This window comes from Taudactylus pleione, unplaced genomic scaffold (genome assembly GCF_031769625.1).
Source record: "Taudactylus pleione unplaced genomic scaffold, aTauple2 ptg000156l, whole genome shotgun sequence".
Taxonomy (NCBI): Eukaryota; Metazoa; Chordata; class Amphibia; order Anura; family Myobatrachidae; genus Taudactylus; species Taudactylus pleione.
In genome coordinates this window covers 7,856,371-7,874,242 of record NW_028284558.1, presented here as the reverse complement: position 1 = coordinate 7,874,242, position 17,872 = coordinate 7,856,371, and the positions used below count along the sequence as shown (strand labels likewise).

The window sequence follows — 17,872 nt, the reverse complement described above, 5'->3', positions numbered from 1 at the left end:
GTTTATCTTTTTTGAACTTTAAATCTTTCATTTAAACATAAAAATATACGGTACTAGGAGCTCCCATCAACAGGTGCTCTATACCAATGTTTTCCCTTGCGGTCTGTCAATTATTTTACAGCTGAGGCTTTTTGGACCGCAGAAGGGGATGTGACTATACAGACCAACAAAAAGTTGCAAACAGTAGGGATTGATGTATCAAACAGTGACATGCCTGGAGAAGTAGCCAATAGAAATAAATCAGATTTGAAGTAACATTTATCAAGTGCAGTTTACAGATTAGTTGCTATTGGCAACTTCTCCACTGGACCACTTCTCCATGCTTTTCACTGCTTGATAAATAAACCCCTATGATTCTTATTGACTCCCACACTCATACTCTCATAGCCATTTTAAAGTGGCTAGTTTAAAATATTTGGGGTTTCTCTGCCAATGACATTGATGAGGCCTAGCAAGGGGAGCACTGAATCAGCCAGTTCTGTTTTGAGGTTATTTGCTGTAGAAGCCCCTTCTCTGTAGATTGTTAGATACTCTGCTAGAGTGTATGTAAAGGTCACCTTATTTTAGAAATTATTATTCTCTCTAGAAATGGCATATGTACTCCAACCTATGGCCAGCCTCCAAAACTACTACATCTGCTTGTTGTTATGGGGAATAATTCCTGTGTTTGAGATTTACATTTTCATAATTCAGATGATTTGGTACAGGTTGAGTCTCTCATATCCAAAATGGGTATTTTGGATAACGGAATATTCCGTATTTTGGAATATTTGCATATCATAATGAAATATCTTGGGAATGGGACCCAAATATACACACAGAATGCATTTATGTGTTATATACACCTTATACACACAGCCTGCAGGTAATTTAATACAGTATTTTCAATAATTTGTGCCTTAGACAAAGTTTGTGTACATTGCACCATCAAAAATCAAAGCTTTCATTATCTCAGTCATGCCAAAATTATTCCGTATTTTGGGAATATTCCGTATTTTCGAATATTTGTATATCATAATGAAATATCTTGGGAATGGGACCCAAATATACACACAGAATGCATTTATGTGTTATATACACCTTATACACACAGCCTGCAGGTAATTTAATACAGTATTTTCAATAATTTGTGCCTTAGGCAAAGTTTGTGTACATTGAACTATCAAAAATCAAAGGTTTCATTATCTCAGTAATGCCAAAATAATTCTGTATTTTGGAATATTCCGTATTTTGGAATATTTGGATATGGAAGACTCAACCTGTAGTAGGATCACCACATATGTGGAGGGGTAGATGTACTAAGCCAAAAGAGATAGGGGTAGATTTACTAAGCCTTGGAGAGATACAGTGGATAGAGATAAAGTACAAATCAATCAGCTGATTGGTTGGTATTTTGGCTCTCTCCACTTTATATCTCTTCAAGGCTTAGTACATCTACCCCTTACTTCTAGGGAAAAAAACACATTCAATCTACAGTGCTCTTACCCTGTAAACACCCAATACTGGTTTGTTTGCAGGTATAATTTTTCATCTGTCTGCTTACAAAATTAAGAAATCTATTATTTCACTGTGGAGAACAAAAAGGACAAGTTTTACCACTATGTAAATATATGTAGCATTATGTGAAGCATTAGCAAAAACAGATCAATTCATGATTGTTTATGAATTATATCTACACTCATGTATGTTTGTCTTTTTTTATACCCACAGGAATGTTTCTAGCTGACTTGATTGAAAAATATTTTGTGTCACCAACTCTGTTCAGAGTTATACGACTCGCCAGAATAGGTCGCATCCTGCGTTTGATTAAAGGAGCGAAAGGCATTCGTACTTTGCTATTTGCATTGATGATGTCACTTCCTGCCTTGTTCAATATAGGATTACTACTTTTCCTTGTGATGTTCATTTACGCCATATTTGGGATGTCAAACTTTGCCTACGTAAAGAAAGAAGCGGGAATCGATGATATGTTTAATTTTGAAACTTTTGGCAATAGCATGATTTGTTTATTCATGATTACAACATCAGCAGGTTGGGATGGATTACTAGCCCCAATTCTTAACAGTGGTTCACCTGACTGTGACCCACATGCAGAACATCCAGGGAGTCCTGTGAAGGGTGATTGTGGTAATCCATCTGTTGGGATTTTCTTCTTTGTAAGTTATATCATCATATCATTTTTAGTTGTGGTAAACATGTATATTGCTGTAATTTTGGAAAACTTTGGCGTTGCTACAGAGGAAAGTGCTGAACCTCTGGGAGAGGATGACTTTGAGATGTTCTATGAAGTTTGGGAAAAGTTTGACCCAGATGCAACACAGTTCATTCAATACAGTAAATTGACTGACTTTGCCGATGCACTGGATCCACCTCTTCGTATCCAAAAACCAAACAAAGTTCAACTTATTGCAATGGATCTTCCCATGGTAAGCGGTGACAGAATTCACTGCCTTGACATCCTGTTTGCTTTTACAAAGCGCGTGTTGGGTGAAGGAGATGAAATGGACAATCTCCGACAACCAATGGAAGAACGTTTCATGGCATCCAATCCTTCAAAAGTCTCCTATGAACCCATTACATCTACGTTGCGTAGAAAGCAAGAGGAACTTTCTGTCATTGTTATCCAACGCAGTTTCCGAAGTTATCTTCTGAGGAAAACCATAAAACGTGCTTCCTTTATGTTCAGTCGAGATAAGGGCAAAGAAGGAGACAGTGTAATAACGCGGAAAGACATGTTGAGTGACCGGCTCAATGGAAACTCTACAACAGACAAAGTAGACATCACACCTTCAACAACATCCCCCCCGTCTTATGACAGTGTTACAAAACCAGACAAAGAAAAACACGAAAAAGACAAAATAGAGAAAGAAGACAGGGGAAAAGATGTCAGGGAGCGTAAAAAGTAATTTTTTGTGGCAAACTGTTTACAGCCTGTGAACATTGTTAATGTCAGCAGGACTCCTTTCAGAGATTTATGCCAAACTGATAGTTCTTAAAATTATGTACTTATGGTCAGTGCCTACAATACGACAGTGACCCCCTGTCAGGAAAGGATTTCAATGATGTGCAACAACCTTGACTGGAGGTTACTGTTTTAACCACTTCACTGCTATAGTGGCTTGTAATGCATCACACATAGATGCTTTGCTGGCCCCTGCTGAAGTAAAGGGGTTAATTTCCCAGCTGACACTGCTGAAGAGGATAGTCAACATGGCTACTCAAGACTGTGCGGAATGGGGACCATTTTGTGGGATACAAACCTGTTGTTTTTTTGTGTGTTGAACACTTTAGTAAAGTACTTGTATCCACTGTTTGCATTTCAACTGCCATACTTGCCATATGTTTACAAATTCTATGTTTATGGATTCATCATTTTTTTGAATTCATAGGTTCTCTACAATTATATGCGACTATTTTTGTAAATGGGTTTTATGTTGGGAAGGAGTTGATAATTATCACTTCAAAGTTATGAGGACCAGGCGTTCTTCAATATCTTTCTCTATAACATATATGAAGAAAACTGATTGCATGAACGCATGCCAGGCTCATACTGTAGGTCATGCATGGGAAAAAAAATAAAATAAATACAAAAAAAAACATAGAGCCACAAAAAAAAAATCATTATTATGTGACACTAATTGTTGGGGTGCTTACTTGTTCATGTATCACATAGACAAAAGTTAATACATGCCTGTTTTTGTCCCATTTAAGTCCCACATCAAAGGGACAGATGGATTCACTTTTTATGCAACTATCAGTTAAAACAAAGCAACGTTTCAATGCTCAAAGGCATATATTACATTTGTGAGATTCATTTATCCAATAGCACAGGTTGACCAAAATTCAGTTATTTCGGCTTCATCCTGCATTATTGTTTTGGCCATCTTCAGCTTGTCAGCGAGGTTGACATTGTACAAGCCAATGGAATTGCCTATGTTACGGTATGTAAATAGTTACTTTACCATGTGGTGGATGTTTGAGCAAGGAAATAATGATTTGGGCACAGTATTTATTGCATCAAATATGTACCACAATATGTGTAGTTTGCAAGCTTTTGGAAAATAATAGAAAATATTCTGTACCAATATAAATAGTTTGGACGCTATCACAGGTGCATGTTTATATTGCCTGGGCTGCTTATGATGTTTTATTTCCCCACTCTCCAGCAGTATACCATGGAAAGCCATATGTCAATGGTTAAGTAAGACAAATTGTTCAATAAGACCTCATTTCTTTGTTATTAATCTCTGCTGTTGCTCCGCAGTTTGAATGGGTCAAGCAATAGTTTGCAGCTTTTCTTAATATGTTCTTCTCTTTTGTGTTTTTGCCTTCTGTTATTATTCTTTTTGTTACTAGTGTTTCATACTAATCCAGACGAAATTGGAAAGGTTGCAAACTGCATTAAATGATACAGAGTTTAAAAAAAAAATATATATAAATACTGTAAATATTCATTTAGGTTTATTTTTCAGCATTTTGTACATAAGAGAAGAGATTAAAAAAAAAAAAAAAAACCCTTAAACGTCCAGGGTTAATGTTGTGGTCACTTTTGTTACTTGCCCATGCTTAGCACTATCTAATTGGAGATCTTTGCAAATAAAAAATGAAGACGAGAGTTGTAAATTTGTTATTTTATTATAACTTTTTTTTTGTGCACATGCTGAATGTGGAAGTAAATGTGTCAGGCCTGGGACCACAGCTCGCACAATGAAAACCCGTGTACAGTGAAGATGACAATAAAAGAAAACACCAGGCAAAATATACAGGAACTGTGAGAGATGCCTACATCAGGGATTTAACTTTTTCAATGCCAGATTCCCCAGAGATACTTAAGCAACAAGTTATTTCAGGAAGTGCTAGCTGAAAGGGTTAAACATATTTATATTTTCTGTTCATTTGCACAGGGCTTAAGCATGCACTTGGTCTACACCAGCTTTTAAGGTGCACCCATTCACTACCCTTGGTGGAGGCAAACATTTGGTGGATTAACAGAGTATTTAAGAGAATGTCGCCTATCAATTCACTAGGGACCAGTGACATCACTGAGACACTTTATGTGCAGAGCTACTTTGTGACTGAATAAAATCAATCAGAAGACCATCGGTCACTTCTTTATTCTGGATGTAGTGAGGGAACTGGTTCCTATTATAAGTCTACAAAATGGCTGCCTACACCTTGTGTAGACAAATCCCAGTATGCTCAAGCGGTTAAACAGCTGACAAGGCATTGTGAGAATTTAGGCTACAGCTGGTAAGCCATGCATTGCATTAAGCCTGATTTACACTTCCTTTATGAATTACTCATTCTATTTTGTTAATTCATGCTGCACTTGAATGTTTTAACCAATGTGTGGGATCCACATGCTTCATTCTCCAAAGAAACATGAATTTGCTTACAACACCATGTTAACATACGTTCTGTTTTGGACACATGCAAACGTTCGATATAGACTCCTTTGCTTTCCAGGAATAATGACTTGTAGTGTACTGTGAACTGCATGCAGGAAAATGCTATTACCTAAAATTACAGCTTACTACATTACAAACAAGCCAAAAGAATAAAGATTACATTTTGTATTGTATATCTGTGTTCTGACTGTGTTTTTGTTGCTTTTCTCTGTAGATTTCTATTTAATTACAAATACAGACATATAGAATTGCAGCGAGGACTTTGGTGAACAAGCAGCCACTCTATATAGTATATTTTATTATGATGAGAGGGAAAGTATGCACTGTGTGCCTGATACAGAGATGGACACAATGACGATTACGTACGTAGATCAAGCGATTGTTTGCCATCGCACATGCGTACAAGCCGCACTGCGTGTGCACCGCTTTCGCATTGCAATTATGGACAACACAGAGGAATCCACCACAAAGTGAGGGACAGGCTGTCAGCATTTGCTGGTCAGAAATACACAGGTGTGACTGACCGTTTAAATGCTGTTACCTGGGCGCGCCTAAATTAGCCACTGCGATTGCATACACAGCATGAGAGCCCTCTGCGTGTCAGGAGAGCTGCCGAGTCTGTGGAAGGTCAGAACTGCCCCAAGGGCAAGATGGGCGCTCGATATGCGTCAATGTTACCAATATTTGCACAGGTAAGCGGCGTCGTATGCAGTGAGCGTCTTTAGGCTCAGGTGCTCTTTGCAACCATTAGCATATTTTCGCAGCTGCGTTGAATACTAAAACGATCGCATTAGCGTCCATCTCAGAATCAGGCCCTGTATTATAACGGGAAAACTTGTTACCTACTTACATAAGAGACATCCATTTATGGTATGAAGCCATATTCATGAAAATGCAGCCTATCCCTTCACTAGGAGCCAGTGTTTGGCCGTGAAGCGCCTTCATGATGTCATTAATTCCTTAGTGAACTAATGGGAAGGTTTTCACAAATATTGCTTTAGCCCACAATAATGGACACCTCCAATGTACCAAAATGATGCAGTGGGGTCAATTTGCAATGCTGTTAAACTACTATTTTATGTGTTAACTATATTTAGGACTATTGTTCTTTGTGGCATTAAATGTATGTTATAAAGCAAACATTTTGGGATATTCTAACCAAACACATATTAACACTACAGCAATAAAGTCAGACACAAGGGAAATGTAATTGCTTCTGATTTCGCTAATTTTTTTATTTATCATGATTTTGCCACAGGATTTAGAGCAGCCATTTTTGTTAAAAGCAAAACCAGGGTGAATTTGCACTATGCCCAAATCAGACCCTATTACATTTCCCCTACATCTGTAAACTACTATGGTATCAGTGGAAAAGTTATTATATTAGTAGAAGAAGTACATTATGAATATCTCTCAACACATAATGTAAGCTTCTCTGTCATCCCAAAACAGTTTTCTGTCAAATTAGGATCTGATTGTATCCCCTGCTAGATGATTACATTGATCTGGGCCTGATACAGAGGTGGGCGCTAATGCCGCCACGACTGCGACTTTTTTTGCGGAGCTGCAGCGGCAATAATATGCAAATGCAAGTTCAGCCTTCCCCTTGTGTGCAAGCCTTGAGTCGCCTACTTTCAATGCCCATGGGCGGTGCACCTCCAACCAGGATTATAAACGCTCCATCAGCACACCAATGTGTTTACCATCGACACTCGCACCAGCCTGTGGCTCCTTCTTAACCTCTGCATTTAGGAACACTGCCGCGTTCACCGATACGTCCGGGACACTTCCATGACAGCCGCATGAGACAGACTTTTTTTATTTACCTCATGGCCACCTCCCAGGAACACCCATGGTACCGCCTAGCTGTTTTTATTGCCTGCGACTCCATATACAACAACCGTATGCTCAGGGTGACGCATGTGCTGTAGGGCTTTTCAGAAATTTTTGCAAATGCGCAGTAGCAAATAATCGCTCAGTGGCGCAAATTTCGGCACTGCGTCCACCACTGGGTCAGCCCCTGTATTTCAATTTAGGCTGGCTTTCAAGATCAGTTTATTTTTTAGAGCATTTTTTGCAAATATATGTTTTCCAATGCCGTAAATGACATTGGGGTTTGATGTACTAAGCCTTGCAGAGAGATAAAGCGCAGAGAGATAAAGTACCAATCAATCAGCTCCTACCTGTCATTTTTCAAACAGTCTGTAAAATGACAGGAGCTGATTGGTTGGTACTTTTTCTCTCTCCAAGGATTAGTACATCTTCCCCATGGTATTTTTTTCTTTTAGCGATTCATGTACTTTTGTGTAAAATAAAAATTTTCACAGTTTAAATTTAGGATATTATGAGAAAATTTATTAAAAGGGGCTTACAGACAAATCCAATGCCCAATGTTTATCCCCTTCGGTAATTTGATGATCGTGTTATCTACTGTAATTCCCACTTCCCTCATTTGCAATACTCTGTTAACTCCTGCATTTATATATTCCCGGTTTAACATTTAACAGGTGATAACTTTCATTCAATCAAACACTATCATTTTATGACATGGCCACACAATTCATCTTTACCCAACTAACTCCACTATAACACTTGGAGCTGTGAAAATATCTACATTTGTCCCCAGTAATTTAGCATACATGAGCAATAAATACTTTAGTCTGCAATGTCCATGTTATATCCCATTATACTGAATTCCTTCATATTTATGTACTGTAGCTAATAATGTTGAAAAAATGCACAGGCCATCATGTTCAACCCTTCATAAATTGTAATTGCATTAACTTACATTAATATAAACTCCTCCTAAAACAGAAGACCAGAGATGTAATTAAAATTGTGCATCAGGAGCAGAAACTGAGGGTGCACATTAGACAAGTCCAATATCACATTAGGTTGAAAAAAAAAAAAAAAAGAGGATGGGAGAATAAATAAAATAATAAATATAATTATGAAATTGCAATGAGGTCTATGCAGTGTGGCCAGGCAATGGTATAGCACAAAAAGTGCATAGGGGAACAGTATATGGGCCCTCTCCAAAGTAAAAACCCTATTATCACACACCCTCTGGGCCACTCAAGGGAGCACAGTTCTACAGACTTCCATTCACCACAAGGTTGTAGAGATGTTCCTTTACCCTGGAGTCCACCATGGCTTCTAATCCTATGGGTCTCTCTCATGGGATATCTTTAGGAGATTTCAATTCCTCCTAGATCTTTGGGTACAGGGGCCATAGGGGTCCACATCACCTCCTCATCTCCACAATAAAATGACATAAAGTGGCAGGTTTTACAAATGAGAAGTCTAAAAATTTCCCTGCCCAACCTATAGGCAATCTAAAGTACAATACAAAGTGCCTTACTTATCCGATTTGGTCACCACTCATGGTTGATTCTCATGCACCCATAGACTACCACACTGAGGACACATTGCACTTCAGACAATTTGATTAGGGCCACAGACACAAGCTAGACTCAATTATGGATGAGCTTGTAATTGTAAGTCCTTCTTAAGACACATTACAGATTAGCCAAAAGACTAACATGGCATATTTTAGTTTTAGTAGCTTAATCAGTACAATATACATGATAAGAGCTTCTAAAGTATAGGGGTTAAAGAGACTAAATGTAGAGTAGACATTAAGGTTAGGATTACAAAAAGGTCCTTCAATGTAAACAAATGACTCCACATATTTTCTTAAAACTAATTGTATTTACATATCTCTCCTCCAAAAATGGCAATACTGGGGGATCCGTCACTTGAGAAATTGTGTAAGCAGATATACAAAGCTTTCCTCATACAGCTTTGTGTCCATAGACCACTTGCTAATAGCACAGGTATAGTTCGGTATATCAAGCTCAATAGCTCTCAACAGTGCAATATGAGATGTAGTTAAGGTTACAATCCCGACGGTAGAATGTCGGCTAGGGATGTATGATAGGCGTCGACATACCGACGCCTATCATAATCCTGATGCCAGAATCCAGAACAATGCGGGCCCGAATGAGGAAAGTCCGGGGCGCGCGTCTTCTTAGATGTGGGGGGGGAGGGTTAGGTTAAGGGGCTCCAGGGCGGAATAATGGTTAGGCACCCCCTGGGAGGGTTAGGGTTAAGCTTGGGGAGGGGGGGTTAGGTTTCGGCACCCCTGGGGAGAGGTTAGGGTTATGCACCCCTAAGGGAGGGTTAGGGGGGGAGAGGGAAGGGTTAGCTTTACTTACTTCCGCTGTCTGCATTTCATCCTTTTGGGCTCACCTTGTCAGGATTTGAACCAGCGGCTAAACAGCCACCGGCATTACAATCCCATTGCGTGCAATATATAAAACATCATATATGTTAGGTTATGTAAGCCCTAAAGATGTGTTGCTTTATGTGGTGTGTACATTTGGAAATGCACAGGCTTCTTCCCAGCCTTCACAATTCCACTTACTCACCCTTAGGACCATATTTACTACAATCCGCATTTCAAATACGGTTGTAGTGTGATATTTTCACCTACTGTAAATTCGTATTGCAAATTTAGGAAATATCACAGGAATTTATCAAAAATTCCTTGCAGGGAAGGAGCTTGCTATAAAGCTCTCTCCATGCGAACCCCCTCCTCAAAGGGGCCAGCTCCCGGCTCTTCTCTGCTTGACAGTCGGAGAACCGTGGGGAAAGCCCTGATAACGCCATCTGAAGATGGTGTTATCATTACAGGGCTTTCCCACTTATTTTTTACAATTTATTTTTAACAAATCTCAGGCAGATCACATTTCCCATTACAAGTACGAGAAATGCAATCTGCATACTTAAAATATGCGAATTAAAGGGCATAGAGTCGTTTTTCATGAAAACTACTCTAATTGTCCTTTAATAAATTTATGTGATACTAAAATAATGTGAAATACCCTTTTTCACATATTTTTTAGTAAAAATAATATTGATAAATAGGCCCCTTAGTGAGTTTTCAGGTTGTAGCACCTGGACAATTTTGAAAACAAATAGGGTCTATGCTTGCTGTTGAAAAGGAATCGGTATGTAATGCCGGCGGCTGATTAACCGCCGGATCAAATACCGTCAGCGGCAGGCCGGCGGGTCGAAATCCCAACAGGTATAGGTAAGTACCCTAACCCTTCCCTCTCCCCCCCTAACCCTCCTTTAGGGGTGCCTAACCCTAACCTCCCCCCTTAGTGCCTAACCCTAACCTTCCCCCAGGGGTGCCTAAACTTAACCTCCCTCCCCGCACCCTAATCCTCCCGGGGGGTTGCCTAACATTAATCTCCCCCCTAGTGCTTTACCCTAACCCCCCCTTCCCCTAGCCTAACCCTGACCTTGCCGGGGGGGGGGGGGATTGCCTAGCTTAAGTACCCCCAGGGTCCCTAAACCTAGCCCCCCCATCCCCGGGCTAAGTGTTATACTTACCCCTCGGAGGACGATCGGGATGGCAGGGGTCTTTCTACCAGCGTCAGGATTAAGACACCTATGTTAAGTCCCTCATCGGGCAGGAGGAGTCAGGATTTAGACCGGCGGCATCATGTCCACCGGTCTATTAACTACATCCCGTTGAAACATACCTAATGTAAGAGCAATACAAACAATTGATCACTTTTCCTACATCATGGAGAATAATATTAATAACCTTCCAAAACTTGTCTACCTAGTAAAGAAGCTCCCGCAATTTGAAAGCTGGGAAGGAGAGAGGGGTTATCCCAAAAGGATTAGAGATTGGAGTTCTTAATTTCCTCTTACTTTACATAGGGCCTGATTCAGCAAGGATCTCAATTGCAAAGCTGCACACAGGCTATAGATATGATGTATGTATGCAGGCAGCTTTGCAATTATGTCCTTGCTGATATGCAAATGCAGCAGAAGATGTATGACACCCCCCGCTGTATTTGCGATCCCAGCACTGAGACGGAAGTCGCGGGCTGGGATCACCATCGCAACCATCGGTGGTTGATGGTCGCGATGGTGGACGGGGCCAGGCCCCAGCCAGCTGAGTAAGCCTCAGGTTACTCAGGCTGGCCGGCTTGTGAGCCCAGGAGACTGCGACGCAGATCCTGGGATTGCCACTCCCAAAAAACAGGACGGAACATGCCCCCTGTTTCCAGAAACGCCGGCCAACCCCGCACAGCCCTTTAAATTAGAGATGTGCATTTCGGTTCTCCAGAAATCCTAATCCACCCGAATTGTGATTCTGATCTCCTGAGGAGATCCGGGTCGTGGTTATGATCTTTTTGCAGTTCGGAATTCGGATTTTGAATCCGAATTTCGGGTTTTGGATTGTATAAATTACATGATTTTAGCTGAACTTTAAACTTTTTATCTTTTTTTTTTTAAATCCAGATTTAAAACCAAAACACTTGGGCGTGGGTTTGCAAAACCAAATCCAGATCCAAAACCTTGAAGGAGATACAGATCCAAAACCAAAACACGGGGGTCGGCGCACATCCCTACTTTAAATGCCTCTGCCTGTCAGGCAGAGGCATTGGAGGGTCTGCGTGCGACTACACAGGACCCATTCTGCACACTAATAGAATGGGTCTTGCGGATAATCTTGCGCGCACTGCTGAATCAGACCCATAGTACACATTGCTTCCTCTACACCCTATAGCTGATGATGATCAATGATCTCACCCGACAAAATGAAATCTTTTTAATGTTTTACAAACTAGGCACACTTGTGAAATTGATGTGCTGCACCTCAGTAATGTTCTGCCTCATAAATGAGCGCCACCCTCCTCTCAATGGGCAGTTGCCATATTTGAAAATGGCTGCTGCAGAGAATTTGGTGGGAGGTGTGTATTTCCACATGAAAGCTGCATCTCGCGAGTCATATGCCCCACCCACTCTAAACTTCCCAAAATGAGCTAGCTAGGAAATAAAGTGATTATGCACTATGCAAGGAGGAAGTGTGAATAAAAGATGGTGCTTGCTGATGGATAATGATACCTTGGCAGCTGCAGGACAGCAATGATCATTGGCTCAGTGAATTTAACACCAAGGAGGATTATTCGATGTGTCTGAATGACTTCTAATAATGTTTATCATTTGTGTTAAAGAAAATAAAGATTTGGTTGTATTATCTCTAGCAAAAGTATATATCACATGTCTAAGATATTATAATCACATGGTCATTGTATTACTTTATTTGTATAATAACTAGCAAAAAGCTGTTTGAACACTGCACATGTTATGTGAATGTATGTATTATTCAATCTATTATTAATCTAAATGAATGAATTAAGAGTCTTAGAAAAGAAAATATGAGAACCAAAACAAATTGCTACATTCTTAAATTGTATTTTGTCTCAACGTTCAGTATTCCTTGAAAAGGACTACACTCTTGGTGTAATTTCCATCTGCCAACTGATATTAAAATGATTTGTACAGTGTTGTTATTAACGCCTTCTAGTGTATGTATTAAAACCAAACCTTTATATTTCCTTATGTACTGAAGATGTCCGCTGACATTGGAAGAGATAGGAGTCTGGGCTCTTTCTTCTCTTCTAAATACTCAATAACAAAACGTTACAGTCAGGCACTACTGCTGGTAATGTTTTATTGGAATTTTTTTCATTTTGTTGAAATAATGTTGATTCACTCGCTAAAACATTTACATGCTAGTTCTCACTGTGGCAAGTTGACTTCGCATGCAAGCTGTGGTCGATTGTGAATCATCAAAACCAACATTATCCCATTAAAGTTGCAAGTTGCATGATTTTTACAACCTCAAAGGAATAGCCTCTTACTTATACACATTAAGCCTCACCTACAATACCACATTACTGCCCAGTTTCCCAGTTCATCTTGGCCCCCATGTAAACTTCAGACATCTTATACTGATCCAAATAAGGTCACTTATGAGCATGGAAACTTGCTAAAGTGGTTTCGGCATCTTATGTCCCAATTTGCATTTCACTCATTCAGTGCCACCGGAAGATCTGATGTGTACATGTTGCAGGGGGCATGGATGCGCCCACCGGAGGTCTGGGTCTAGATTATTGTCAGAAAGACTTCCCGCTGGCTAGCCCAGGTTCCAAACCCAAATACCTCCCTGCTGGTGGTCCTGCACTCATTTACTGTACATGCTTGTATATAATTTTCTGCATGGTGGCTACTGAGAGAGGAACAACATTTTGCTACTTCTTATTGTAGTATCAAACCAGACATTGGCAGGATGGTACATTACACAAAACATAGCAAAAACAATGAATTTTGGAGCTGATTCAGACACGCTCGCTAGGATGAGCGATCGGGCGTAGCTGGATGAATTTTGCAATCTGCGCATGCATCGCAATGCGTGTGTGCGAACCACTGTGAAAGATCGTGAAGCACTCGCTCGCCCAGCATAGACAGCCCAGCTGAATGAGTGATAGTAGAGGCCATTTGTGGGTGGTAACGGGCAGGCCACTAGAAACAGGGGAGTGGAGGTATGAATGCAGGCGTGCCTGAGTGTTCCAATGCCGTTTGAAAGGCATGCATAATTAACAGACAGTGTCATAGTACATGTCACCTGGTTGTATTTCACACTGAAGTGATCGCAGTGCTTGCAGCAGGGTATAGTCAACCTCATGTGCTGCTCCGATGGTGCTCGATGTACCAATGTTTTCATGCACTTCCAAGAGATGATGTGCACAAGTGGGCGTCTTAAGACTGACTGGTGGGCGTCTGCATACACAAAGTCATTGCACGCCAAGACATAGTGGGCGTGCTAATGCATTGGCGTATGATCGCCTGCCATGCTGGGTGTGCGCTGTATTTGCATATGCTGGGATCGAGCGAATGCATCTAGCGAGCGGGTCTGAATCAGCTCCTTTGTTTTGCAAAACAAGGTAATCTTAAGAACTACAAAGGCTTTGCATTGCACATTTTATAAAGCTAATCCTGGGTTAATGGACGCAATCAGAGAATTTGTAGCATTAGCATATGATTTGACGTTGATCAGACATTAGCCTATATGTCCCGGTGGATGATTTATTCTCTATTAAAACTCTAAAACAATGAAAAGTACAAGTGTCACACATGGAATAAATGGGAGCAGTATATCTGGAGAAACGTTGTTACTACTTATGGTAGTATAGGAGTGCTAGTAGGCATGAATTAGTAGAGTGGACATGTGTGTGCAGATGACACTCTAAGAATGGCATTTGTGCATGAACAGAACTTGCTGACCTTTCACACTTTTCTAGTTCTTAAATGGCCTCCTATTACTCTGCATCATTTTGTGTCATCCTAAATCAGATAATGTACAATGCCTCAGCGACAGCATCAAAGGCTTTTGCAACCTACAAATATACAGTAATTCATCCACTAGCACCCAATGGTTATACAAGCTGGTGGTGTCGTCATGAGGAATTTGTATTTGTGCCTGATGTTATTGGACCCAGCATGAAGTTATATGACGACAATGGCATGTCACTGTTTGAGTGAGCATCTCAGACCTAAGTAAAGTGCTGTTGTAGGAATATACAACTTGTTCAAAGGGTCTGGGAAACAGCTGTACAAGGTGACAAGGGTCTTGGAAACAGCTGTACAAGGTGACAAGGGTCTGGGAAACAGCTGTACAAGGTGACAAGGGTCTGGGAAACAGCTGTACAAGGTGACAAGGGTCTGGGAAACAGCTGTACAAGGTGACATACTTTACTAATGTTTTTCACTCAAACTCAAGCATGTGGCAATGGTGAATTCTACATCCAACGCTTTCGGTAGTCAGTGATTGAACCGCTCTTGTTTGCCACTGGCATCTAATTCACCACCAATGGGATGTCCATGTGATTGTAACATGGAGTAGTATTCTTCCAGAGAGCTGGGAGACACTAGGGGGTATATTTACTAAGGTGCAGGATTTTAGAAGTGGAGATGTTGCCCATAGCAACCAATCAGATTCTACTTATCATTTATCTAAGACCTTATAGAAGATAATAGCTAGAATCTGATTGGTTGCTATTGGGCAACATCTCCACTTCTAAAAACACGCACTTTAGTAAATATACCCCTGGACGTTGTGGTGGCTAGGGGTGAGTTCTGTATTAGCTCATTACTGGCCATATAACTACCTGTACTCCTAGAATTCTATTGATCGAACAACAGCTGGGCATAGTTATTACTGGGATTGTTAGTGGCAATATCATTATCCATACTGCTGTGGGTTGTAAGCATTATTATTGACTATGGGCCTGATTCAGACTTGTATGCAAATCTGATCGTTTGTGTACTATTCCACTGGTTCTTGATCAGTGCATGCGTAGGATCTGTACTGTGTATGTGCCGATCAGTGTCTGTGACGACGATCGCAGTGCGGATTACAGATGCCGGCAGGAGGTGTCTATTCACACAAGACACCTTCTGCAGAGTTTTGTTAGTAACTTTGCATGATAGTATAAGTATTATTATTGATCTCTAAAATATGAGTAACCAATGTAAGGAACTGCCAAAGTGGAGTAAAAGTACAAGAACATTTGCAAGCAAAATTAGTATAGCAGCTGTAATCAAAATAGATTGTGGGGATGCAAGTTTGGTTGTAGGATAATTAAAACCAAGAGATTAAGGGCTCGATCCAATTAGGTGCGATTTGCAAGTAGCGAGTTTGTTTCTTTAAACTCGCACACTTCACTGAAAAGCTTGCTCCCGACAATTCTCCAATCCACTTAAAAATGTCTATTCGCACTACTCGCAGCGGAGGGGTGCGAATTGACTGCCAAATGAGATTTGCGAGAAATGCATGAAAATGTGGGGAGACCATCCTGGACCCCCCAAAATGGACAATTTCCTTAGCAGGACTGTATAAACGGCTGTTTGTGGCCATTAGGAAGTTACTGCAGGTTTTGAAATGGTGACAAATGGCTGATTTGTGCTTTTTTTTTAAATGCAAGAAAATGATAAAAAACAAACTTTTTTTGTTTAATCTTAAACGAATTAAATGAAAAATGCAATAAAAAGTAGGAAAAAGGGTAATTTTGGGGTACTTTGAGGGCACCTTGAAAAATGGAAAAAAATGATAAAACAATTATTTTTCAACTAAAAAATTATTGTCATTAAATTTGGGGTGCCTAAACTAACGAAAAAGTTGATTTTGGAGTAATTTGAGGAAATTTTTTTTTTACCTCAAAAAATGACATGCAGTTATTGGATTAAATAAGCTAATTAGAAACTTCCAATTGCCTAATTGGTCATTAGGGGGGGTTGTCCAAGAGGCTCAGCACAGTGTCCCCACATTTTAACCTTAAAATAAAGATTTTCACTTCCATCTCTCACCCTCACGGAGGTGCCAGTGGAAACTTGCGAATTCAGTCTGACTGATTAGTGCGAGTTGCTAAATGGATTGCAAAATGAATTCGCTATGCGAATTCGAAGTGAAAAACGCAACACGCACCTTGCATCTCGCAATTCGCTCCTAATAGGATTGATCCCTATGAGTTCAAGAATGATTTATTTATTTTTGCAGTAATGATATGTTCATATTGTGGAAAAAAGGGTTAGCTGTATAGTATGTAACAGGACTTAGATGTGGCTAACAACAGCTAATTCTGAGTCAATGATGACGCCGAGGCAGTAAGCTTGATGGGTATGGTTTATGTTTGTGTTATAAAACAGGTATAGCGATAATCACGGAGGCAGTTTATGTTGCCTGGTGGAAATGTTATTGACAGTGTTTGAAAAACTGTGTTTAAGATTGAAAGAGGAAATTCAACATGAAATGGCATAAAGACATTCAAACTCAGGCTCACACAGATTGTGAGAGATCCAGAGAGCATAGATACATTTTGGAGTCATCCACATAAAGGTGATACTGAATCCATAGGAACTTATATGTTTCCAAGAGAAGTGTTATAGACAGAGAAGAGGAGAGGACCTAACACTGTTCTGATAAGGACACGAACAGGAGGTGGATTCAGAAAAACAAACACAAAAAGAGCAGTTTGATATGTAGGATAAGCACCAGTACAGTTTCCTGAAGACCTAGGGAATGTATTGTCTGTATGAGAAGAGAGTGGCCAACAGTGTCAAATGCAGCAGAAAGATCCAGGAGAGCAAGTAATGGCCTTTAGACTTAGCAGTTACCCACCTTAATGCAGTCTTTTAGAGGCGTATTCAATATGGAGCGAAAAGTCATTTTTTGCGATGTTTTCCCACCGATGATGTCATTTTCGCTGGTTTTGGTTTTACACTGTATTCAATTTCAAAGACTTTTCGCAGGTTTGAAAAGTCTTTGAAAAAAACGGGGATAACTTTTCACCACTGAATAGGTGGCGAAAAAAAGTGCAGAATTGGGAGTTAGGGGTGCAGGCTTAAAACAAATAGCCAGCAACCCTGGGAATGACATTTAAAAAAAAAAAGTTTTAAAAAAATAGGGACACCCCACAAAATTAATTTAAAAATTGGGGTGAAAAATAAAAAATGGGAAAAAAAGTGTTTAAAAATAGGGAAATAGGTTCAGGGCTTTTCTGCAAGTATGCGGCAGGTGTATTCTAGAATAGGCTATT

At 40.1% G+C, this 17,872-nt stretch overlaps 1 protein-coding gene across 1 annotated transcript in view; it reads left to right on the top strand.

Moving 5' to 3' along the window:
- The window catches only part of LOC148521625 (sodium channel protein type 2 subunit alpha-like), a 250,848-nt gene extending 245,267 nt beyond the window's left edge, over positions 1 to 5,581 (top strand). Inside the window, exon 27 of the mRNA XM_088474832.1 lies at positions 1,711 to 5,581. Coding sequence (XP_088330958.1) covers positions 1,711 to 2,906 — 1,196 coding nt within the window. The 3' untranslated portion in view covers positions 2,907 to 5,581. The remainder of the gene's footprint in view (positions 1 to 1,710) is intronic.
- Positions 5,582 to 17,872: the final 12,291 nt, after the last annotated feature.